At 48.3% G+C, this 22,933-nt stretch overlaps 1 protein-coding gene across 1 annotated transcript in view; it reads left to right on the forward strand.

The window, feature by feature from the left end:
- Nucleotides 1–22,933, forward strand: part of COL15A1 (collagen type XV alpha 1 chain) — a 127,862-nt gene that overhangs the window by 44,018 nt on the left and 60,911 nt on the right. The window contains exons 5-9 of the mRNA XM_063696614.1: nucleotides 1,477–1,557; nucleotides 9,234–9,381; nucleotides 13,142–13,254; nucleotides 15,749–15,883; nucleotides 17,194–17,346. Of these exons, the coding sequence (XP_063552684.1) occupies nucleotides 1,477–1,557; nucleotides 9,234–9,381; nucleotides 13,142–13,254; nucleotides 15,749–15,883; nucleotides 17,194–17,346 (630 nt within the window). The remainder of the gene's footprint in view (nucleotides 1–1,476; nucleotides 1,558–9,233; nucleotides 9,382–13,141; nucleotides 13,255–15,748; nucleotides 15,884–17,193; nucleotides 17,347–22,933) is intronic.

Genomic DNA, 22,933 nt, shown 5'->3' on the forward strand with positions numbered 1-22,933 from the left:
AAACTGAGATATTCTGGGAGTAAATTCCTATAAAAAACGATCCTCAACTTAGCTTTTATGCTTGGCAAATGAGTTCGTTCCTAAGCTGGGGATGGAGTGGAGGGCAGGAAAAAAAAGATGACTCCTTCTTCCCTCCAAGGATTGACTGAGCACCTGCTGGGTGCCAGCCCTGGGTAGGTGCTGGAGATAAAGGAATAACTGGGAACTGTTTAATAAGCTGCTCATATGCACTTCCATACCCAAATACAGTGGCAGAGCTGAGTGTGATGGGAACAGGGGGAGATCCTCAAACCCAAACTCAACGTGTCAGGTGGGAGCAGGAAGAGGAAAGAGGAGGAACTCGAAGCCAGTTAGGGAGCAGGTGATGCCTGACCAATGACAAGGGTGAGGCCTCCCGGGGAGAAGGGGTGCAGGATGCAGTCAGAGGTGAGCAGAAGGTAGCACATTCCTGCAATTCCTGTTGCCTTTTGGGTGGCGTCAACGTCACAACAGAACATAAATTGATTTTGTTAACTTTGTAAAAAACAAAATGCTGTCGATTCTGTTGGAAAGCCCCTGAGAGGTGGAATTTGGGCCCGTGAGAATGCCTGTGTTCCATGAGCCAGTGGTCCCAGCCTGACAGTCATGTGATGCTGATCAGTGTAGTCACGCGTTAGTCTCTGCATTGCCATTAATACTGAAAAAGTAGAAACAACCCAAGGGTCCAAGAACAAGGGGTTGGTTACAAAATCACAGCACTCGGGCTCCTTGTCTGCCTTTAGGAGGCTAATTAGAAAGATTAGGTAATGCCAGGAAGTCATGCTTCGGCTGTAATTGTTCCCAGCGCAAGATTCTAATGACAGCCTCACAAAGGTTGGGAGAGTGGTGGGGACCTGGATCGAATGAAAGTCGATATGTTAGAGAGAGTGAGAAATCATTGTGTATTCTGTTAGAGCAATAAAATGTGGAAAGAAATAAAATGAACAACCAGGCTGGGCGCAGTAGCTCACGCCTGTAATCCCAGCACTTTGGGAGGCCGAGGTGGGTGGATCACTTGCGGTCAGGAGTTGGAGACCAGCCTGGCCAACATGGTGAAACCCCATCTCTACAAAAAATACAAAAATTAGCCCGGCGTGGTGGCGTGTGCCTGTAATCCCAGCTACTCGTGAAGCTGACGCAGGAGAATTGTTTGAACCCAGGAGGCAGAGTTTGCAGTGAGCCGAGATCGCACCACTGCACTCCAGCATGGGTGACAGAGTAAGAGAGAACCTGTCTCAAAAAAATAAATAAATAAATAAATAAAACAAATAACCAACCATGCACACTGCACACACGCTGTCTCCTTAACCCCACTCCGTCTCTCATAGACACACACACACACACACGGTTTCTCTGTAGGAGAGTCGGTTTGTCAGTTTCTGTGACTTTCCCAGTCATCCAACTCTTATGGGCCCTGCCCGCTCTGCCCGGTGTGTGGCACAGTTTATCTCCACACAGGCATCTGGAGAGACCAGTGGGCTGCAGGAGGCAGACGGAGTAGCTGAGATCTTAGAAGCCGTCACCTACACTCAAGCCTCGGTGAGTACTGGGATGCTGTGCCATATGATCTTGCTCAGCTTTTAGCAGGCTGAGAATTACTAGAGGGGGCCCAGAGTCCTGGGTCTGACCTCTTTGTTTCCAGACCTGTGAGCTTAATCGTTGACTCATCTGGGGAGGTCAGGAAAATAATGGCCAATGGGCACTTTGCAAAATCCCCTGGTGAACCGCAACACCAGCTCCCTCAGTGCCACCCTGTGTGTGGCCATCAGACGGCTGTCAAGGGCAAACGCTGTGCTGTATTGCTTTGGAGCCTTGGGTAAAAAGCTTGTGGCCTTAGGTAACTTACTCAACCATTCTGAACCTCAACTCCTCTTCCAAGAATGGTGATTCTAATAGCCCTATCTCATAGGGTTGTTTCCAGGGTTAGATGAAGTGCAGGGACAAGCCTCAGCCCAGCATCTGGCATGAGGGAAATGGCCCTGAACGATGGCTCTTGTTATATTTGCTCAGTGCTCCAGCTGTGAAAGCACAGTCAGGACCCCAGTCTTGTGAGTCACAGAGTCCTCCAGGGAGCTCACTTTTGACGCATGGGAAAGGCAATCCTAACTTCCAGTGGCCTGGACCTCCTCCCTCCTGGGAATGCTCCCTGTGGCTGAGACATGGAAGCGGTTTTGAAAGCACTGAGTCAGACTGTGGGGACACCCAGGAGCCTGTTTTTAATGAAAACAGCAAGCAGCAGCAGAGTCACTAAATACAGCAGAGCTTCAGCCGTCTCCTTGCCTGGTCGGGCTACTTTGTAAACGTATCTCTAATAGAAGAAATCAGGGAGATGGAAATAAGGCAGTGGCTAGAGATTACAGACCTTGAGCAGCAGGGCTGTGCATGCAGCAGAGCTGTGGATGCAGCAGAATAGAACTAGACTCTGTTAGCACTGGAAGGACCTAAAGTCCTGTACATCTCTTTCCGTACAGAGGTGTACAGAAAACTGCCCTTTGTGTACAAACTGAGCAAACCAAGGCCCAGATAGGGGAAGACACTGACTGAAGGGTGTATGGGCCGGACTGGGGTAACAGCATGAGTCTCCTGATGCCCATCCATGGGGTCATGGCCTGAGTGGTATTGCAAAAGTCCATCCCAAGCATGGCGGCCAACTCTTGGCCAGTTGGGATGAATGAAGTCAAGGGTCCAAGTTACCTGCCTACCTGGTGATTGGGGAGGGCAACTGCTTTGGGTGGTGTGGCTATCCTGTGTGCCCATCAGCCCTTGGCCATCCCACCGGCATGTCCCAACCTGGGGCAGCAGGATACAGAGTGGCCTTCACATCTGATGCTGCCCTGTGCACCAGTTCACAATTCACAGCGAAGCCAACTCAGACAGAGGTGCCAACAGCCCAAGGTTGCCCTGAGAGAGGGACAGGAAAGGAGAGTGGAGTTTGAGCCTGAGATGATCACAGGGGACAGGAGTAGGGCAGAGAAGCTTGGGAGGGGGCACCAGAGCTGGGCAGCTTTGGACAGAGACAGAGAAGTAGGAGGGGAAGGAAGAGAACTGGCATTTCTTGATACCACTGTGTACCTGGTGCTATTGTGTCTGGAATTGGTGGGTTCTTGGTCTCACTGACTTCAAGAATGAAACCGCGGACCCTCGTGTTGAGTGTTACAGTTCTTAAAGGTAGTGTGTCCGGAGTTTGTTCCTTCTGATGTTTGGATGTGTTCGGAGTTTCTTCCTTCTGGTGGGTTCCTGGTCTCGCTGGCTTCAACAGTAAAGCTGCAGACCTTCGCCGTGAATGTCACAACTCTTAAGGCGGTGCGTCTGGAGTTGTTTGTTTCTCCCGGTGGGTTCGTGGTTTTACTGGCCTCAGGAGTGAAGCTGCAGACCCACGCCATGAGTGTTACAGCTCATAAACTCAGTGTGGACCCAAAGAGACTAGCAGCAATATTTATTGCAAAGAGCAAAAGGACAAAGCTTCCACAGTGGCAAGAGGACCTCACGGAGTTGCCGCTGCTGGATCAGGCAGCCTGCTTTTGTTCCCTTATCTGACCCCACCCACATCCTGCTGATTGGCCCATTTTACAGAGAGCTAATTGGCCCACTTTACAGAGAGCTGATTGGTCCGTTTTACAGAGAGCTGATTGGTCCATTTTGACAGGGTGCTGATTGGTGCGTTTACAATCCCTGAGCTAGACACAGGGTGCTGATTGGTGCATTTACAATCCTCTAGCTAGACATAAAAGTTCTCCAAGTCCCCACTAGATTAGCTAGACACAGAGCACTGATTGGTGCATTTACAAACCTTGAGCTAGATACAGAGTGCTGATTGGTGCGTTTATAATCCTCTAGCTAGACATAAGAGTTCTCCAAGTCCCCACTAGATTAGCTAGACACAGAGCACTAATTGGTGCATTTACAAACCTTGAGCTAGATACAGAGTGCTGATTGATGCATTTACAATCCTCTAGCTAGACATAAAAGTTCTCCAAGTCCCCACTAGATTAGCTAGACACAGGGAACTAATTGGTGCGTTTACAAACCTTGAGCTAGACACAGAGTGTTGATTGGTGTGTTTACAAACCTTGAGCTAGACACAGAGTGTTGATTGGTGTGTTTACAAACCTTGAGCTAGACACAAGAGTGCTGATTGGTGTATTTACAATCCTTTAGCTAGACATAAAAGTTCTCCAAGTCCCCACTAGATTAGCTAGACACAGAGCACTGATTGGTGCATTTACAAACCTTGAGCTAGACACAGGGTGCTGACTGGTGTGTTTACAATCATTTAGCTAGACATAAAGGTTCTCCAAGTCCCCACCCAACTCAGGAGTCCAGCTGGCTTTGCCTAGTGGATCCCGCACGAGGGCCGCAGGCGGAGCTGCCTGCCAGTCCCACGCTGCCTCCTCAGCCCTTGGGTGGTCGATGGGAACAGCCGCCGCAGAGCAGGGGGCGGTCCCCGTCAGGGAGGCTTGGGCCATGTGGGAGCCCACTGCCAGGGGGCTCAGGCATGGCAGGCTGCAGGTCCCGAGCCCTGCCCTGCGGGAAGGCGGCTGAGGCCCAGTGAGAATTCGAGAGCAGTGCAGGCCGGTCGGCAGTGCTGGGGGACCCGGCACACCCTCTGCAGCTGCTGGCCTGGGTGCTAAGCCCCTCACTGCCTAGGGTCGGTGGCACCGGCTGGCCGCTTAGAGTGTGGGGCCCGCCGAGCCCACGCCTACCTGGAACTCTCACTGGCCCGCAAGCGCTGCGCGCAGCCCTGGTTCCTGCCCACACGTCTCTCTCCACACCTCCCCACAAGCAGAGTGAGCCGGCTTCAGCCTCTGCCAACCCAGAGAGGGGCTCCCACAGTGCAGTGGTGGGCTGAAGGGCTCTTCAGGCGTGGCCAGAGTGGATGCCGAGGCCGAGGAGGCACTGAGGGCAAGCGAGGGCCGCCAGCGCGTTGTCAATTCTCGCTATCGTATACGTGATTTCACTTTTGTTTCTTGCCACCCTGCAAGGTAGGTGGCATCAGCCCCATTGTGCAGATTCAAAAATGAATGCCCAGGAGGTGGGGTGCCTCTTCCAGGGTCACAAGGTAGTGAAGTCAGGACTCAAGTCAGGCCCCACTCACTCCCCAGGTTTGGACCCTCCCCAGGACCATGGCACTGCAGGCACTGGGGCAGATGTGGGGCACGTGTCAGCCAAGGGGGGCTATGAAATCAATCCCCAGACTATCTGGAAAAGTGAAAAAGAAAAAGTTGTTGGTGACTTGATGGACTTGGTGGCCTCTGGGGAACCTCTAACACTTTCTTTCCATGCTTTCCCAACCCAACTTTTCTCAGTGGTTTTATGGGAACTGGTGCAAATCAGAGTTCCACCAAGCGTGAATCCCAGCTCTGCCACTTACTAGCTCTTGACCTTGAGCAAGTGACTTAAGCTCTCCAAGGCTCAGTTTCCTCCTTGGTTACAATAGAGTGGACCTGCCTCATAGGGTTAGTGTGAAAATTAGACAAATTGCCCTGTGCAAAATGCTTGGACAGTGCCTGTTGTTGCTACTGTTGACCAGTGGGTTTGTTGTGAGGATTAAGGGAGGTGATGTGATGTGTCAGAGAGCAGCTCAGTGCTGGACTCAGCACTGGGCATAGTACAGATGCCTCGTTCCTCTTGGGGCCTCCTGGTTGGCCAGTGGCTTGGGCTGACGGGCATGCCAAACCCCTGTGGCTGCCTTCAGTTATTAAGGGGATTGCCCTGGGCTGTGCCTCGAGGCCTGGAGGTCCTGACCTTAACCTGTCTGTTCCTGATCATCAGAATGCCTTCCCTGTGCACCCGTCTGTCTGCACCACAGTTGACGCTCTTCCACATGCTTCCATTTCCTTTAGTCTCATTTGCAGGGAGGTGTTTGGGGTCTCTTCTACATAGGAGGGCACTGAGGCCGTGGAGATGGTTGCTGGAGGCACCCAGCCTGGAGGTGGCAGAGCCAGGTCTCCAGCTCAGGGTCCAGAGTGCACTCAGTCATGCCACCCCTGAGCTGGGGACTTCCCCCTTTTAACATCTCCTGGAAGGGCTTTATGGCGTTTTCCGGCAGCCACCCTCTAGGACGGGGAATTTCCCTCTTCAGCTCAGACAGTCCCCGCCCGCCCCTTGTCTGTCTAACTTCTTTCTTGGAATGAATCTCACTTCCCCATCCTTAGCCTTTCCAGCCTGCCACCCTTTGAGACATGAGCCGTCGCCAGTGAACTGAATTGCAGACTTTCTAAGTGGTCAGGGACTACAAAGTCTGCCCCTCCTTGCCTTCTTCCCCGTTTAGGATTGGGGTCCTTGCTATCCAATTCTTTGCATTTTCAGAAAGTTCTATGCTGTTGGAATTAACATCCCTGTGGTTCTCAGCCCTGGCTGTGCATCAGGGTCATTTGTGTGTTAAGTGTGTGTTGGGGGTGGGGGTGGCATGGGGGGTTGGGGAGGCACTGTGTGGGGGGGATTGGTCTTTAAAAGCAGATTCTTGCCTGGGCTGTAGACCTGGATGTTCAGCTTCAGTAGATCTGGAGTGAAAGATCCTAGAATCTGTATTGACAAAAAGCTCTGCAGGTGATTCTGGTCCTCAGCCAGGGCCTCTTTCCCAACCACACCCAGATGCTCACAGTTCTCTGGACAGACCGAGCACTTTCTCCCCTCCATGGCGCCTTAGTTCCTGCGGTTCTGTTTGCCTGGAGGGCCCCTCCCAGCTCCCATTTCTGCCTGGCAAGTTCCTACTTAGCCTTCAGGATCCAGTCCACATCCTCTCCTTGGAGGCCGTTATTTAGCTAAGCCCCCTCCTCGCACTTGGCTCTCACTCCCGCCATCCCATGCATCACACCGAATCATGGTTTGTTGCGTCTGGTCTAGGTCTGGGGATCCTCCATCGCCTGACAGCTTGAGGACAGACACGCTGTCTTAGTTATTCATTTCTGTGTCCCCAGGGCTCAGCCAAGGACCTAGCACACGGTAGGACCTCTGGAAATATGTGCAGAATGAGTAAATCTGATTGTGTGGATGTGAGCCTGGACTCAGCAAATTGCAACACTTTTAATAGCAAGTCTTCAGACTTGAGGTTCCTATTTTGTCACAGGCCACACTGGATCCCCATTCACATTGATCTCTGAAAACCAAAGCCACCTATTTGAGGCAGGTCCCCTTACCCTCACTCCTGTGGGTCAATTCACCAGAACCATGCCCTGTCCTTGCAGGGGGGTTGGGATGCCTTGTTGGGAGTTTGACAACCTCAGCCACCTTGAGTTACAGAGCTCAGCCCCCATCTCGTTGTCTTCCTATGTTTCCTGAACCCTCACCTGCCCTGCCTGCCTCATCCCAAAGTCCAAATGCCTTATAGAGCACCTTTGCTACCAGCCACCAGCAGCCTCACTCCAGACTAGAGACGAGCATTCAGGGGCTTGAGCATTGGTTCCTGAACAAGTGATGGAGTGGCTTCTGCCTTGATCCCTCACAGGGAGAGGACAGGAACCTCCTGGGCAGGGGTCTTTATCTTCCCTGCTAGATGAACATCCATCTGGGTGAAATGGAGACATCCCACCTGGTCTTGTTCACAACCTTCCCTGGGGAGGTGCCTGCTGTCTGCTCCCACTGCTGCCCTGGTTCCTGCCTTGTGGACTTCTTTACTGCCACCCCCCAGTCACCTGGCGTAAGCCTCAGCTCCCCTAGTCCATGATCACACTGCCACCAGCGAGGACTCTTTAAAACACACAGCTGCCCCCACCACTCCCTCGCCCGATGCTCCCCAGTGGCTGCCTGTGGCCTTTGGGTTCAAGCCCATTCTTCTCCCCATAGAACCAGCTCCTCCCTCTGCCTGCCTCCCTGGGCTCTGTTCCACTGCTTCCCTCCTCAAGCCCTGGGCTCTTGCCAAGCTCAAGTTGCCAGGCCCTGACTTTCATCAACCCTCCACCCCTGTGTTGTGAAACCCTGCTCATTCTCCAAGGCCCAACTCCTTAAAGCCTTTCCTCCCACCTCCACCCTGAAGATTTTACAGTACAATAGAATCCATGGTGATTGTCTCTGGGTGTTAGGACTCAAGGTGATTTCTCTTTTTGCTCATCTGCACTTACAGTGTTTTCAATAACAAATATGGAATATTTATGTACTAAACATAAAGGTGTGCTTAGCCCTTCCATGCACTTTCTATTTCCTGCCTTCAAGTAGTTCTTTATTGTCCTCATTTTTACAGAGGAGGAAGCTGAGGTTCAGTGAAGCTCCATGACTTGCCCAACATAACTGAGCTTATAAGTGGAGAGCTGGGATTTGATCCAGGTGTGACTGTAAGAAATGAACTATTAAATTCTAAATGATGGGGCTTCCAAGAATCCTCCTTGTTCCATGGACCAGAAATTTATTGATTTACTAGATTCTGAATTAAGGAAATAACCTTCTGTTATTAGTCAGGAAAGGTAAGTGATGCTGCAGTAACAAATTAGCCTCAAAAATCTTAGTGCCTTACAAAACAAAGATTGGTTTCTTGTTCATACCACGAGTTCAACACTGATTCGCAGGATTCTTCCATGCAACCCCAGCCCCTTTAGCTTAGAAAGTGATGAGGCTATCTGAATGCTGACAAGCACTGGGTCCCGCGAGCTGCTGCTTGGGTCCAGGGGAGATGCTGTGACTTTTGGAGCCCATGCCAGGATTTCTGCGTAGATCACTGAAGCACTCTGTGTTTCTGTTGGGTTTTTGTTTGTTTGTTTTTCTCTAGTTGGTAATGTTGGTTAAGACACTGACTGGCTTTGGGAAAGCTATATAGATGCTGAAGTTTCCTCAGAAGGAACCATACCCGTCTTTCATTTTCATAGGTGTTTTCATATCTGGCATTGAATTTATATGCAGTTTATTGAGTGCAACCTGGTTCATTCATTTGTTCACTAATTAATTCAATCATTCCCTCCTCTAACAGATCTTTACTGGGCACCTCCTCTGGCTGACCTGGGATTTGGGAATCACAGAAATGTGGTCCCTGTGCTCAGAGAGCTTTGGCTGAGATGAATAGTCTCACTGTCAACTGAACAGAATCTAATGACCTCTAGTAGGCACCTCTTTCAGGCCCTGGGAGGTGCAGCCATTGCCCAGGTAGACACCAAGTGGGGCCAAGCTTTCCCCTTGGTTTATTCAGCATCTTGTGGATATATTATTTTCTTCAGTGACATTCACTGTCATTTCTTCTGCTTTACTGCCAAGTAAATCATTTTGCATCTCATTTTTCCTCCCTTCAGCCCAAAGAAGCAAAAGTTGAACCCATAAACACACCTCCAACTCCATCCTCCCCCTTTGAGGACATGGAACTTTCTGGTGAACCTGTACCCGAGGGGACCCCGGAAACCACCAACATGAGCATCATCCAGCACAGCAGCCCCGAACAAGGCAAGTCCGGATGCACATGCCTACGTAGTGGCCTTTTATTGGGTGATTACTATGTGTCCAGCCAGGGCCATGTATGTAACATACAGAATCTCATTTAACCTTCCCCTCAACCCTTCAAGAAAGGGTGAGAACCACCCTCATTTTACAGACAAGATGAGGAAATTGAGCCACAGAGAAGTTAAGCAACCCAGCCAGGAGCAAACAGCTTGTGAATGGCAGAGCTGGCATTTGATCTCAGATAGCAGAGCTTCTAACCCCCAGATCTGGAGCTTCTAACTCCCAGAATCTATTCCTTCTGGGCTTTAACAGAAAAGTTTGTAATAATCCTTGCTCTTTGTTGAATACCTACAGTGTGCCAAGTGTTTGGATATTTTGTCTCCAACACCGAGAGCATACCGCCTACTCAGTAGCACTAGCCACTATTTTATAGGTGGAAAAACCAACACTTGGAAGAGCTAAGTCCAGAGTCCCCACCCATTCTGACTTTTGCCACAAACTCCCCAACTCTCAGAGGATCAGCTAAACTCCTGTGTGGCACAAGTGAGAAACTGATGGCCACAGAGGGGCCAGTTACCCAGCAAGGCAGCAGCAGTCCCTAGGAGAAAAGCTGGTCCCCTGGCTGCCCATCCAGGGCTCTGGCCCCTGCCTCTTGTCCCCCTACCCGTGCAGAGGAGCACTGGTAAAAGCCCAGGCATCAAACACTATCCCCCAGGCACTAGCTTGGCATATGCCCAAGCCCTGAGATCGCTTGTGGTTTCTGTCATTTCTCAGAGGGGCCGTCACTTCAGACTGAAGATGTAAGTACAAGATCATTCCTGGCAGCACTGTTCTTAGGAACAAAAATAACCCAAACTGCCCACAGTAGGGATTGGTCGGCCAAATTCTATTTCATTCATACATACAGCCCTGACACTGGTGATACAGAAGATTTAATGACCCAGGGACATGCTCGTGGTATATTCCACCAAAAAAGCAAATTCCAAAATTATGTCTATGACCCTAATTTTGAATATATGTTATTTATATCTATTTACATATAGCTATGTAGAGCGATGTGTGTGTATTAGATACATCACATATTAGACATAATATTCATCAAAATGTTATAAGCAGTTATCTCTGAGTGGTAGGATTATGGATGGTTTTTACTTTTTTTATTGTACTTCTGTATTTTATTAATACAAGTCTTCTACAATAATACGTATCACTATTCTTTTTGCTTCTGCCATCAGTTAATGAGTGTTATTTTAACAACTAAATTTGGGGAGTCTGTGGGTCAGAGAAAGTATAGAGAACTGGAGAGAAAAAATTGTAGGTAATTTAATAACGTCATGACAGAGCCAAGGAGGCAGGGTGTTGCTGTGGAAATACTGCCCGCTGGGGAGAGTCAGACAGCTTGGAAGGAGGCCCTGCCTAGCCCCCTATTTGCTGTCGGCCTGGGGCAAGTCGCTGATCAGTTTCCAAGCTTCAGATTCCTTAGCCGTCCTCTGGGAGCATGAACAATCCCCGATGCTGGGTGGATGAGAGGGCTGAATCTGGCCGCAGTTGTGGAAGTGGCTTCTGAATTGCGAATGCTTTTCTCAGGGGTGGAATTAGGATCTCTCAGCAAGGGGTTAAGGCGAAGGGGCTGGGGTGAGGGCTTTCCTAGACTGAGAAGATGAGGTCCACGTGGGGACTGGGCTCTGATCCCAACGCAGCTCGCCTGTTCCCGGGATCAGCCACACTCCTTATCTAGCAGACAAAAGGTCAGTTGAAAGCAACGGAGCTAGCCAAAGTGTCCTTTTCTTCTTGATGTGTAGACAGCCCGGATGGTGGGAGAAAGCCCTGGCTAAGCAAAGCCCCTAATATTTGCATTCAGAGCTTCCCTGACACCATCTTGACCCGTGGAAGGGGCCACCCCACCTCCTTCTTCCCAGGGGTCAGGCCTTGGAGGACAGGCAATCGGCTGCTTGCACGGCACCCCCTGGTGGTCAGAGCAGGGAAGACGAGAGTGCTCGACCCGTGCTGGCCACTCTTCCATCACAGGATGGGACAGGAGTGGGTGGGGAGGGGGGCAGAGTCCTTTGGAGGATTTGGCACCTCTTCCAGAGTTATTGTGACCATGGGACCTGCGTGAGCACAGCGTGTGTGGGAAGGGCCTGGCCCGAAGACAGGCTGACCTGGCTTCAGGGCCCTTCCCAGTCTCAGTCTCATTCCCAGGGTTAATAATACTGAGGTATTAATGTGTGGATCCGGCAGGTCACACCTGTCATGGGGTGATAGTGGGATCCCCAACCAGGATCTGCCCACCTGCAGGAAGGTGGTGGGAGGGGTCCCGGTGGGCAGGACAGGTGGGCCAGCAGGAGGGTTGCTGGAGGGAGTGCATGGGACAATCTTGGCATGGGCCCAGCCATAACAGGCGTGCAGTCATGGTAGTACAACTTCTTTTTCTTCTTCTTCTTCTTCTTTTTTTTTTTTTTTTCTTTTAGACAGGGTCTTGCTCTGTCACCCCAGGCTGGAGCGCAGTGGCACAATCATGGCTCATTGCAGCCTTGACCTCCCAGGCATGAGCTCCCTCCTTAGGCTCCTGAGCAGCTGGGTCTACAGCCACATGCCACAATGCCTGGCTAATTTTTTTTATTTTTAGTAGAGATGGGGTCTCGCTATGTTGCCAAGGCTGGTCATGAACTCCTGAGCTCAAATGATCCTCCTGCCTTGGCCTCCCAAAATACTGGGATTACAGGCATGAGCCACCATGCCCGGCCAATGAATAACTTTTCTTTGCTTCAAAAATCCATTTGCGTTTTTTTTTTTTTTTGAGATGGAATCTCACTCTGTCACCTAGGCCGGAGTGCAGTGGCACAATCTCAGCTTACTACAACCTCTGCCCACTGCAACCTCTGCCTCCTGGGTTCAAGTGATTCTCCTGCCTTGGCCTCCCAAGTAGCTGGGGTTACAGGCATGTGCTATCACACCTGGCTAATTTTTGTATTTTTAGTAGAGATGGGGTTTCACCATGTTGGCCAGGCTGGTTTCGAACTCCTGACCTCAAGTGATCTGCCCACCTTGGCCTCCCAAAGTGCTGGGATTCCGGGCTGCTTTTTAAATTGCAAAAGAAATATATGCATGTGGGAACAATTAAATTAATGCTCAGTTGTATAAACCAGAAAAATAATAGTTTCCTCTTCATACACTCCTATCTTCTGGAAAATATCAGTACTAAACACTGTGGTTTAGCCAAGTATATAAATATATAAGCACATACATATACATATACATATATGTATATATTATGTATGTCATATAGTAATCATTATTACATAACATGAATATGTTATATATATAATAATGATACATCTATACTCATACTTTTTTTTTCTATTTTACACACGTAAAACCATATCAACAATGAACATTTATCAATTGCTTACTATATGCCAGGGGCTGTCCTCAATGCTTTATTTGCATTAACTTACTTAGTCCTTGTGACACACAGTACTCAAAACAACCCTATGAGGTAGGGATTATTGTAATTCCCCATTTCTAGATAAGGAACTTGAGGCAGAAGTTGAGCGACTTGCCTGCAGGTGGTGCCAGAGCCTGGAATGGAAACCACACATGCTTTGCCATGTATGTTGTTCTGCAACTTGTTTTTTTCCCCCTCTTGACCCTGTGTCATGGTATCTGAACATCTTTCCAAGTTAGCTGGTGAAGAGATACCTCATTCTTTTCCAAGACTGCAAAATGTAGTTATTGATAGCAGAATGCCTGCTTCCTGTAGGGTCTGGTGAGATCCTGAATGACACACTGGAGGGGGTTCATTCTGTGGATGGTGACCCCATTACTGAAAGCGGCTCAGGGGCTGGGGCCTTCCTTGACATTGCTGAAGAAGAGGTGAGTAGATGGTAAATTTCATTTGATTAGTCAGTAGTAGGCTTGTTTGCTTATTTCAAACTTGATGATGATTTTACTGAGCACCAGAGAGAACCACAAGGGTTTTGGTTGAACAGCATCAAGATTGCTTCTGTCCTCATGGTACAGAGGAGGTCAGAGTCCCAGGGCCACAGAGGCTCTCCAGGGATGCACAGGACTGGTGGGGGATATGCAGTGCAAGCTTGTCCTCACACTTGCCTGTGACGAGCGTCCAGGCCTCACCAATGCATCCCCGCCCTCCTGCTCAGTTGTGAAGGCACACAGCTTTATCAGCCCTTTGAGTCCCCTTCAAGACAGAATCAGATTAACTGCAGGTGTGTTCATGCTATTGTTTGGTAATTGGCTTTTACACCTGCGAAGCCAGTTTTTGAAATGCTGGGCTCTCTAGGGTGCAAAATTAAAGCATAAATAGTTTTCTCACAATGGCCCCTGCTGAAAACCCACAACGCCAGCTCATTCCTTCCCTTCTCCTGGGATGAAAACTTAAGACAGTTCTCACAGCTCTCTCAGTCACTATCTGGTAACAGTCAATTTTCACAGATATTTAAAAGTCAAGCCCAGCATAATATCAAAAATTCAACAAAATTACAAACACAGTTTCCCCCCTTCTATACTCAGGCCTACTGTAGACTAGGAAACTGCCAGGAAAGGGAAGCATGGTTAGGGGTTTCCTCTCTATTTTCTTACTTCTCTCTCCTCCTTATCCTCATGATCTCCCCATCCTCTAGAGCTATTTTTAACATCTGCAGGGGCTGGCCCACCTGGAGAAATGGACACAGTTGTACTTGGCTGGTCAAATTGTGATCTGGGCTTTTGGTGTGGAAGATGCCTGATTGTTGGAACTCTCTTTTATGGGGGCTTTTGTGGTTCCTGGGAGGTCTTCCTGCAGGGGATCTAGGATCAAAGTTCCATAGTTTGCCTTGTAACTTCTGCCCGGGCTTCCACCCCATACAGGTTGCCCAGATCTTCTGCATGGCTCTTTGAGTACAGCCCATTTCAGCCAGCTGCCTTTGGAGAGATTTTATCTTGTCTATCTCCAGCAAAACAACTGCAGGACAAATACCCCTCCCTTCTCCATCCCCCTCCCCTCCTCTCCCCTTCCCTCTCACCTCCTCCTTCCCTCCTCTCTCCTTTTATTCCCTCCCTTCCTCTCCTCTCCCCTCCCCTTTTCTCCCCTCCCCTCCTCTTCCCACTTCCCTCCTCTTCTCTTTCTCCCTCACCTCCCCCTCCTCTCCTCTCCCCTTCCCCTCTCTTCCTTTGTCCCTCTCTCCCAACTCTGAATCTAAAGGGCTCCCTCCTTTCACCTTTTGTCTCCCTGGAGAAAATCAGACACTAGTCCCTGAGCCTCCCAAATTCCAGGAAATACATACCCAGCTCACCAAATGGTTTGGAGTGAGTAGAGGGGAGGAGAAGAGCCGCAGTACACTGAAAATTCTTTCCAAAGGAATTCTTGCTCTCCAGGCACTTAACCGCAAAATGAGTCCTGTGTGGTTTCTTACACAGCCTAGAGGTAGGAGATGGGCAGGAGCTGGTAGAACGGGTGCCATTTCCTTGTTTTAGCATGGGGAGATTACCTGATGCCTGTGAAGTTGCACTTGCCCTTTGGGGCTTTAGCTGACGCTGAGTTAGAAAGAGTCTCATTATTTTAACATCCTGGGACCTCAACTTTCCTCTAACTGTTTTTTGAGACAGTAATTCTGCAAGGATTTAATATATTTTATGGAAAAGGGGCTCTGTGGTCAAATGACTTTGGGAAATGCTGCACTCTACATTCCTCTTTTTATAGATTCTGAGAAATCCTGCAGCAAGGAAATCTTTTTAACTTTGATTAGCCTGGTGTTTTTTGTAACCAAAAGAACCACATTTTTGCAATAAATAAACAAGCTTTGGGAAATGGAGATAGAACATAGTTTGCTGTCACCAGCCCCAAAGCTGCTCTCTTTTTCCATTTCTCCCATTGCTATGAAACCTTCAGAGAATCTGCCTGTGCATTCCCAAAGGAAACTGAGTCACAGGGAGAGAGAAGAAGCAGGAATGTCTCTGTCTCCCAGCCTAGAGAAGGCTGAGGAGGACAGAGGTGCTGCCTACACATTTCTGAAGCACCTTCATGGGCAAAGACATTGTCTAATGCCTTCTGGATGGGTACATGGGGAGGTCACAGGGAGGCGATGGGTTTCAGTAGAAGTATCTAGAGCTAGACCAGGCTGACTCAGGAGCAGTGATTTCCGTGTTAATGGAGGTGCAAACCAATACTGGGGATCAAACACCAGACATAGGTGCCTGGGCAGTCTTTCCCATCCCTGGATTTATGAAACCATAGATGTGAAGGTCCTTGAGAGAAAGAAGCTACAGAAATGCAGGTGGCTGGAGAAGGCTAGGCAGTCTGTTCTCTCCAGCCACAGGCATGTTGATGGGAGCCCAGAGACATGGTCTCTTGTGATGCCTTTGTTTTCAGAATTTAGCAGCGACAGCAGCGGGGCTGGCCGAGGTGCCCATCAGCACTGCTGGAGAAGCAGAGGCCAGCAGTGTGCCCACCGGGGGACCAACCCTCTCTATGTCCACCGAGAACCCAGAGGAAGGGGTCACTCCAGTAAGTAGCTCAGAGTGCAAGCTCCCCTTCACCTGTGTCTGGGGTTGTGGGTTGTGTTGGGTGGGAGCAGTCACTGGCTTTCCCTATCTGTCTGTGAAACACAGTGACAGTCTCATGGGGGTAGTCTGTCAGAGTAAGCACTAAATAGCATTGACCCATTCAGTGGCGGTGTGCAGAGCCCTACACTGTGCTGGGCACTAGGCCTGGTTTCAGGGATGGATAGTAAATAGGATAGACGTGATTCCTGAAGACAGGGTGGTAAGAGGGGCTGTGGTCAGTGGTAGGTGAAGCACAGGATGCCCTGGGAGCACTGAAAAAGGGGCCTAGAGCCCAGACTCGGGGGCACAGAAGTTTCCTGGGAAAAGGATGCTGAACGCGGGCCTGAGAGGGTAAGTAGAAGTCGCCTAGCAGAGGGGGTGAAACAGGTGTTTCAGCAAGGTGGGCTGGCAGGAGCAAAGGCCTGAAGCCTGAAGAAGGGCAGCATACCTGTGGGGTCAAGCGTGAGCCAGGGGTCGGGGAGAAATGGCTGGAGAGGCTCTAAGGACACAGAGAAGATTCAGCAGAAGTGGGGAGTCACTGAAGGGTAAGAAACAAGGAATGGATGTAGCCAGATTAGAATTCCAGAAAGATCACTCTGACTACTGAGAGGAGAAAGGGTGGGGAGGAAAACTTGGAGACAGAGGCCAGGCTTGGGGGCTGTGTTGGAGTTTGGGTGAGTGGTGGTGCCAGCCTGCCCTGGGATGTGGCCAACAATGTCAGATCCTCCCAGAAGTCCCAGTGAGCAAGGGACTGAGAAACATCCGTTGAATTTGTCCATTCATGGTGAGTGGCCTTGGGGAGAGCAGCTCCAGGGCTATCGGAGCGGTGGAAGCCAGATGGCACTGGGCTAGGGAGAGAGTGGGACAGGGAGTGGTCCACGAGGGTAGACTACTGCTTCAACAAGAAAGCTGTGGAGTCTGAGGACCTAGACTTTTGTTTCAACACAGTGACTTAAGCACCAGTAGAAGCTGCACTCTCTGATTAGGGGACACACCTTGGAAGGGCTATTGGTGAGCACATGCCCCTCGGGGTTGGCAGGGAGTGGCTGATGGCACACCACACGGGTGGGATGCTGAGGTGGTCTCGCAGCATGAGTGGTGTGAGGAACCAGGCTTCCATATTTCTGTCTGATGTCTCACTGTGGGTTTCCATGTGAAGTGAGGTCTTGGTGTGCAGGTGCTTTGAGGGGCACTGGCCTTCTGTTCCTCAGCACAGTGTGGAGGATCAGCATCATGGGGCACTGACGTGGTTCCTGTTGACTTTCTATTCAGGGTCCAGATAATGAAGAGGGTCTAGCAGCAACAGCAGCAGGGGAGGCCGAGGCACTCGCCAGCATGCCTGGGGAAGTGGAGGCCAGTGGTGTGGCCCCCGGGGAGCTGGACCTCTCCATGTCCGCCCAGAGCCTCGGGGAAGAGGCCACTGTGGTAAGGATCATACAGTGCCCAGAGGTTGAGGTCACGGTGGGAGCAGCTCCTGGCCTTCTCAGAGTGTGGGGCTCCTGCTCAGCAAACCCATGGGAGCCTGAGGCACGGGGATCTCTGACCAAATACTCACTCAGGGGTGGAGTTTGCCAAGGCCTGGGTGAGTGTGGTGAAGCCCCTGGAGGTCAGTGAGCAGCTGGACCCTGGGGATGGGTGAGTTGGAGAGGTGGGGTTTGTCCCAAGGCTGCATGCAGGACCCTACTGCCTCCACCCACAGGGGGTGGGAGCCAGAATGGAGGAGTGGCGGGCTCCTGGAGGGCAGTGGGGGGTCAGGCTGCAGGCGGCAGGCCCCAGCAGGGGTCAGAGGGCACGGCCAGGCCTTCCTAGCCCTCTCCTCGTGCAGTGCACAGACACTGTCCAGCTCCTGAAGGCAGGGCACATCATCCCAAGGCACTTGGCCAGTCTGTCCCTGTGCTGTCTCTACTATGGGTGCCCTCAAGTTCTTCCAGCTCAGCTGATTCAAACCTGAACTCCTCCTTTCCACTCCTCCTATGTTCCCACCTCAAATGAATGGGACCATCATCCTCCAGTCACCTAATCCAGAATTTTCTTCTCTCTTCCTTAAGTTCTACATCCCATCAAGCATCAAGTCTTGTTGATTTTTCTGCCCAAACACATCATGAATCGCCGGCTCTGTCCTCCTCCAATGCTGGCCCCTGTGCTGAGCTGCCGTGTCCCCAGCCCAGGCAATTGCTAAGGGCCCTGTCTGGCCTCCTCCATCCTCTCACAGCTTGTCTCCAGTCTTTCAGCCCCACTTCTTGGAAGCTTCCCATCGCCCTTCCCTGCAGACCCAGCTCCCATACCTGGCCTGAGAGCCCTTGCAGGGTCTGGCCAACCTAGCCTTGCTGACCACCTCTTGGGCCCGTCCTCTCTGCCTCTCAGCAGCACTTCAGCCACACTGACCTTCTTCTAGTTTCTCCATCATGCCTCTCTTCCTCATACCTCTTCCCTCATCATGCCTCATACCCTCTTCTCTCTGCTGAGAACCTTTCTCCCTTCTCTCCTCCTTTTAATTCTAGCTTATCCTTTAGAATTCAGCTCAAACACCACTTCCTCAAGAAGATGTCATTCCAGACTGTGAACTCTCCCCATTCTTGTCCTCAAAAGGCCTCATCATCATTGTAGTTGATAATGAACTTGGCAAATAGTTCATGTCTGGCTCCCTACCAGAATGTAAGCTCTGCTAGAACAGAGATTACTGATACAATATTTTGTTCATTGACATACTTCATTCCTGACCAATGATAGGCACTGAATGAGTATCTGCTGAGTGAGTGAATGGCTGGGGTCATCAGGACATCACAGATCAACAACGCTGGTCTTTGATGTCATTGCACACACTTGTGCCCCTGGTCTGTCTGTGCTGGTCAGGCAGCCTTCAGCCTTTTAGCATCCATGCTGGGAGACCTTGCAGTGTGGCTGGGGGTGGAGGTGGGGGACATGCACTGATGGTGCCTCAGGCCACTGGGCAGTTATATGGATTCTTTCAGTGAACAAAGTGGCCGTCTCCTTCTCCTTCTTCTTCCTCTTCCAGTTGCCCTTTCCTTTCTCCTCCTCTTCTTCTCCACCTCCCCTCCCTTTCCCTGTCTTCCCCTTTCTTTAATGTCTAGGCACTTACGACAGAGTGGGAAAGCCAGGGATCAGGTTTTACCAAGTCCTAGCTTAATAGAAACTAGAATTTGACCAGCAGGGTTGTCTGAAAATAGAAGGGCTATCTGTAGAGGTGGTTAGATCCTAGTTACTGGAGGTGTATCAGCTGTAAAGCAAAGAGTATTTGAAACAAGTCTCAGTCAATTTTGGAAGTTTATTTTGCCAGGGTTAAGGATGCACCTGTGACACAGCCTCAGGAGGTCCTGACAACATGTGCCCAAGGTGGTTGGGGCACAGCTTGGTTTTGTGCATTTTAGGGAGACATGAGACATCAATCAATATATGTAAGGTGTACATTGGTTCGGTCCAGAAAAGCAGGACAACTCAAAGTAGGGAGGGGGCTTCCATGTCATAGGTAGATAAGAGACAAACGCTTGCATTCTTTCAAGTTTCTGATTAGCCTTTCCAAAGGAAGCAATCAGATATGCATTTATCTCAGTGAGCAGAGGGATGACTTTGAGTTCTGTCTGTCCTTTGTCTGTAAGGAATTTCCTTAAGGACAAATTGTGAGGGAGGTATGTACCTTTCTTATCTTAGTAGATACCTTTTAAAGGAATAGAATGGGAGGCCGTTTTGCCCTAAGCAATTTCCATTTTCATTTTTCCCTTTGGCTTAGTGATTTTGGGGGTCCTGAGATTTATTTTCCTTTCACATTTCCCCCTTTTCTTTTTAAAATCTTTCAGATAAAGCATTTTAAAGAAAATGAGTCTCTAGTTTCAGGTTTAGTTGATTTCTCATGGCTAGGAGGGTTTATTCCTAGACAGGTAGGTCCCATGTTATTAGGAAAGTTCATGTTTATCAGGCTGTGAAGTCTCATGCCCTACAAGAGAAAATAGCGGGAGGGAGAAAAACAACAAATAAAAAAAGAAGAACAATCCTGGAAAATTGATATAGGTCATATTACTCTGAAGTCCATACATCAGTAGGCAGGTATGAAAGTGGCTTATTATGTAAATAGGTTGCTGTTATTTTCCTCTGAAGTTTAAGTTGTCTAGCTTCAGTTTGCAGGGCTTTAAGAAAGCATGGCTTAATTTTAGTGATTTCAAAAATGGGGAAAAATGGAAAAGAAGAAGAAAAAAATTTGAAAACATTATTTTGGAGACTTGTAGCCAGTACAAATTTTAGAATTCAGTCCAAACTGTAGAAAATAATAAAAATTGAAAAACATTAGGCAAGACCAAAATCTAACAACAGGTGTTCTATAGTTTATTTTAAAACATAAGTTTTCTCTTTCCAGTCCCATTTTCACTAAAGAAAAATCACAGGACAATTTCATTTGCAAATTAAGTTTTAGTCTTATTATACTTGGCCTGAGTATTTGCATAAAGTCAGCAAAAATAGTTATTTGCCATATAGGCTCCTCTTTTTTTTTAATTGACTTTGCTGGAGCTTTATTCCATAAAGAATCTCAGATTTGACTTTAAGGCCTTAAGGACAGCCCATGCCTGCAAATGCCTGTATTAATTGGGTGAAGGCCTCACCTTGAGGTCTCAAGAAAACTTGGGGCTCCTGGACCTGTCAGAAAGTGACATTCTTTACTTACCACAGGTCAGGAACCTGTACAGAGATTGTGTAGACAAGGTATGAGGCCAGCTTTCCCAAGGGGCTTTTATTGGCTCTATAAATCAACTTTGGTTCCTTAAAGGAGTCTGTATCTGATAGCATGCCATTCCAGTCAAAACCATGGTAAAATAACCAGTGTCTCCAGTTGTGCTCTGTTACAAAAGAAAACAGATTGTTATCACACTTACACAAATAACTATATTGTAAGTTAAGAATACTCACAACTAATTACCAAATTTTTGGAGAGATCAAGTAGAAATATGCTCCAAATTTTGTTTATATGAGTATATTTTACTCATTTTTTTTTGAGGCTGAGTTTCTCTCTTGTCTCCCAGGCTGGAATGCAGTGGCATGATCTCGGCTCACTGCAACCTCTGCCTCCTGGATTCAAGCAATTCTCATGGCTCAGCCTCCCAAGTAGCTGGGATTACAGGCATGTGCCACCACCCCTGGCTAATTTTTGTATTTTTAGTAGAGATGGGGTTTCACCATGTTGGTCAGGCTGGTCTCAAACTCCTGACCTCAGATGATCCACCTGCCTCAGCCTCCCGAAGTGCTGGGATTATAGGCATGAGCCACTGCGCCTGGCTACTCAATTGTTAAAAGCTGTAAATAGCTCAAAAGAAAAGTTTTCTTGGTTCTGATAAACAAACAAAAAAAGGATCAGCAATGTTTTAAGCAAAAAGTTATAAAAGGATTTTCAGTCTTCTAAAAGTCCACAGTTAATTCCTGTTCTGCATGTTATTCATGAACATTTCAGCTCTTCATGGGAGCCTTGGAAGTTTTTTCTCTATTCTAACATTACAATCTTCAAAACTTGCATTGAAGAGCACCTATCAGAGTCCTATGCCGATTATAAAACCACCTTTTGAAAGGGATAAAAGCAAAACAACTGTGGATGACAAAAGTGTTGAAACAGTCATAGTTAAAGACAAAATTGACAAGGAAACTTGGTTACTTCTGTGGCATACAGCAATTTTACATAATAGTTACTACTGATAAAGTATGCTAAAACATATCAGAATCACAGGAATTTCATACAACTCTGAGCACATACTAATAACACATTTATGTAAATATAATCCAAAGAAGGTTAAACACTATTTCATATTTGAAAATACTTCCTGTATGATTTTATTATATCGAATAAGCCAAATATGTCTCTTTTGGACTTCAGGGGAATAATAGCTCAGAAGAAAAGCTTTCTTGGTTCTGAAAATCAAAAAATTAATGGGACCTAAGTTAGAATTTGACTTTGGAAATTTTGTCAAATATAAAAAGTATAAAACACTTGATATCACAAAATAGGATCACAGGTCATTGTAAAATAAGTCATTCATTTAGCCAAAGTGATACCTCAAAGAGTTAAAAAAAAAGGCAAAAATATTTATTCTTTGATTGAAGAGATTGATTTCTCAAACAATTAGCCCTAATAAAAACAACAGGAGGCCAATTAAATTTGTTTTTCAAAAATTTTTAAACAATCTATAAAATTTTAATCATCTTGACCATAAGATATAATTTCCATAAGCCTTTTTATAACATTTATAACCTTTATTAAGGAGTGGGTTAATGCTCCAAGAAAACCTTGTTAATCTGACACAGGGGCCAATATGCTGGTCTTGCATCAGCATGCCTTTGACATTAATGGTTAATTTATAGAGAAACTAAACTTATTTTATCTCTCAAAATCTGCCCTTATAATCTCATGTGCCCACCTCTTCTGCAATAGTCTTTGGACCTTGAGGAGTTGAATAGCTTTAATTTTTGGCCCTATGTCTCACAAACGCAGTTTATTTTGGTTGACATCTTCTACAGGATCTGTAGGTGAGGCTTTAACTGCTGTCAGTGTTTAAGATTTAGCAGGACTTGGTGTCCTTCTTAGACCCAGGAATCAAAGCCCTGTAACTTAATGGCACAAGTACTTTAAAAGCACATACAGAAATGTAGAGCACCTGATTCTGTCACTGTTCTGGGCACCACTATGTAACCTGCCATGATCCCTGGTGGACTGAACAAATGGGGGCAAATGTGGGAATAAAAGACAAGAGACAAAAGAGTATATTTGGAAGAAGGGGTCAGGGGAAACTTGCCTCTGGTGGACAAGGGCCCTGAGCTTTACACAGCCATCCATATTTATTAGGCAAAAGAGACAGTGAGAAGGGGAGTGGAAGAAGGGGTCAGCTGCTCAGTCCAGAGTAGGCTTGCAAGACTGCATTCCTCAAACAACAGGCTCTAGATGTTGCAGTAGATAACCTCGGCACCAGGGAGTGATTGCCTCCAGCAAACCTTCTGTCGGCAGGAACACTTGTGAGTT

The sequence above is a fragment of the Gorilla gorilla genome, chromosome 13 (genome assembly GCF_029281585.2).
Source record: "Gorilla gorilla gorilla isolate KB3781 chromosome 13, NHGRI_mGorGor1-v2.1_pri, whole genome shotgun sequence".
NCBI lineage: Eukaryota > Metazoa > Chordata > Mammalia > Primates > Hominidae > Gorilla > Gorilla gorilla.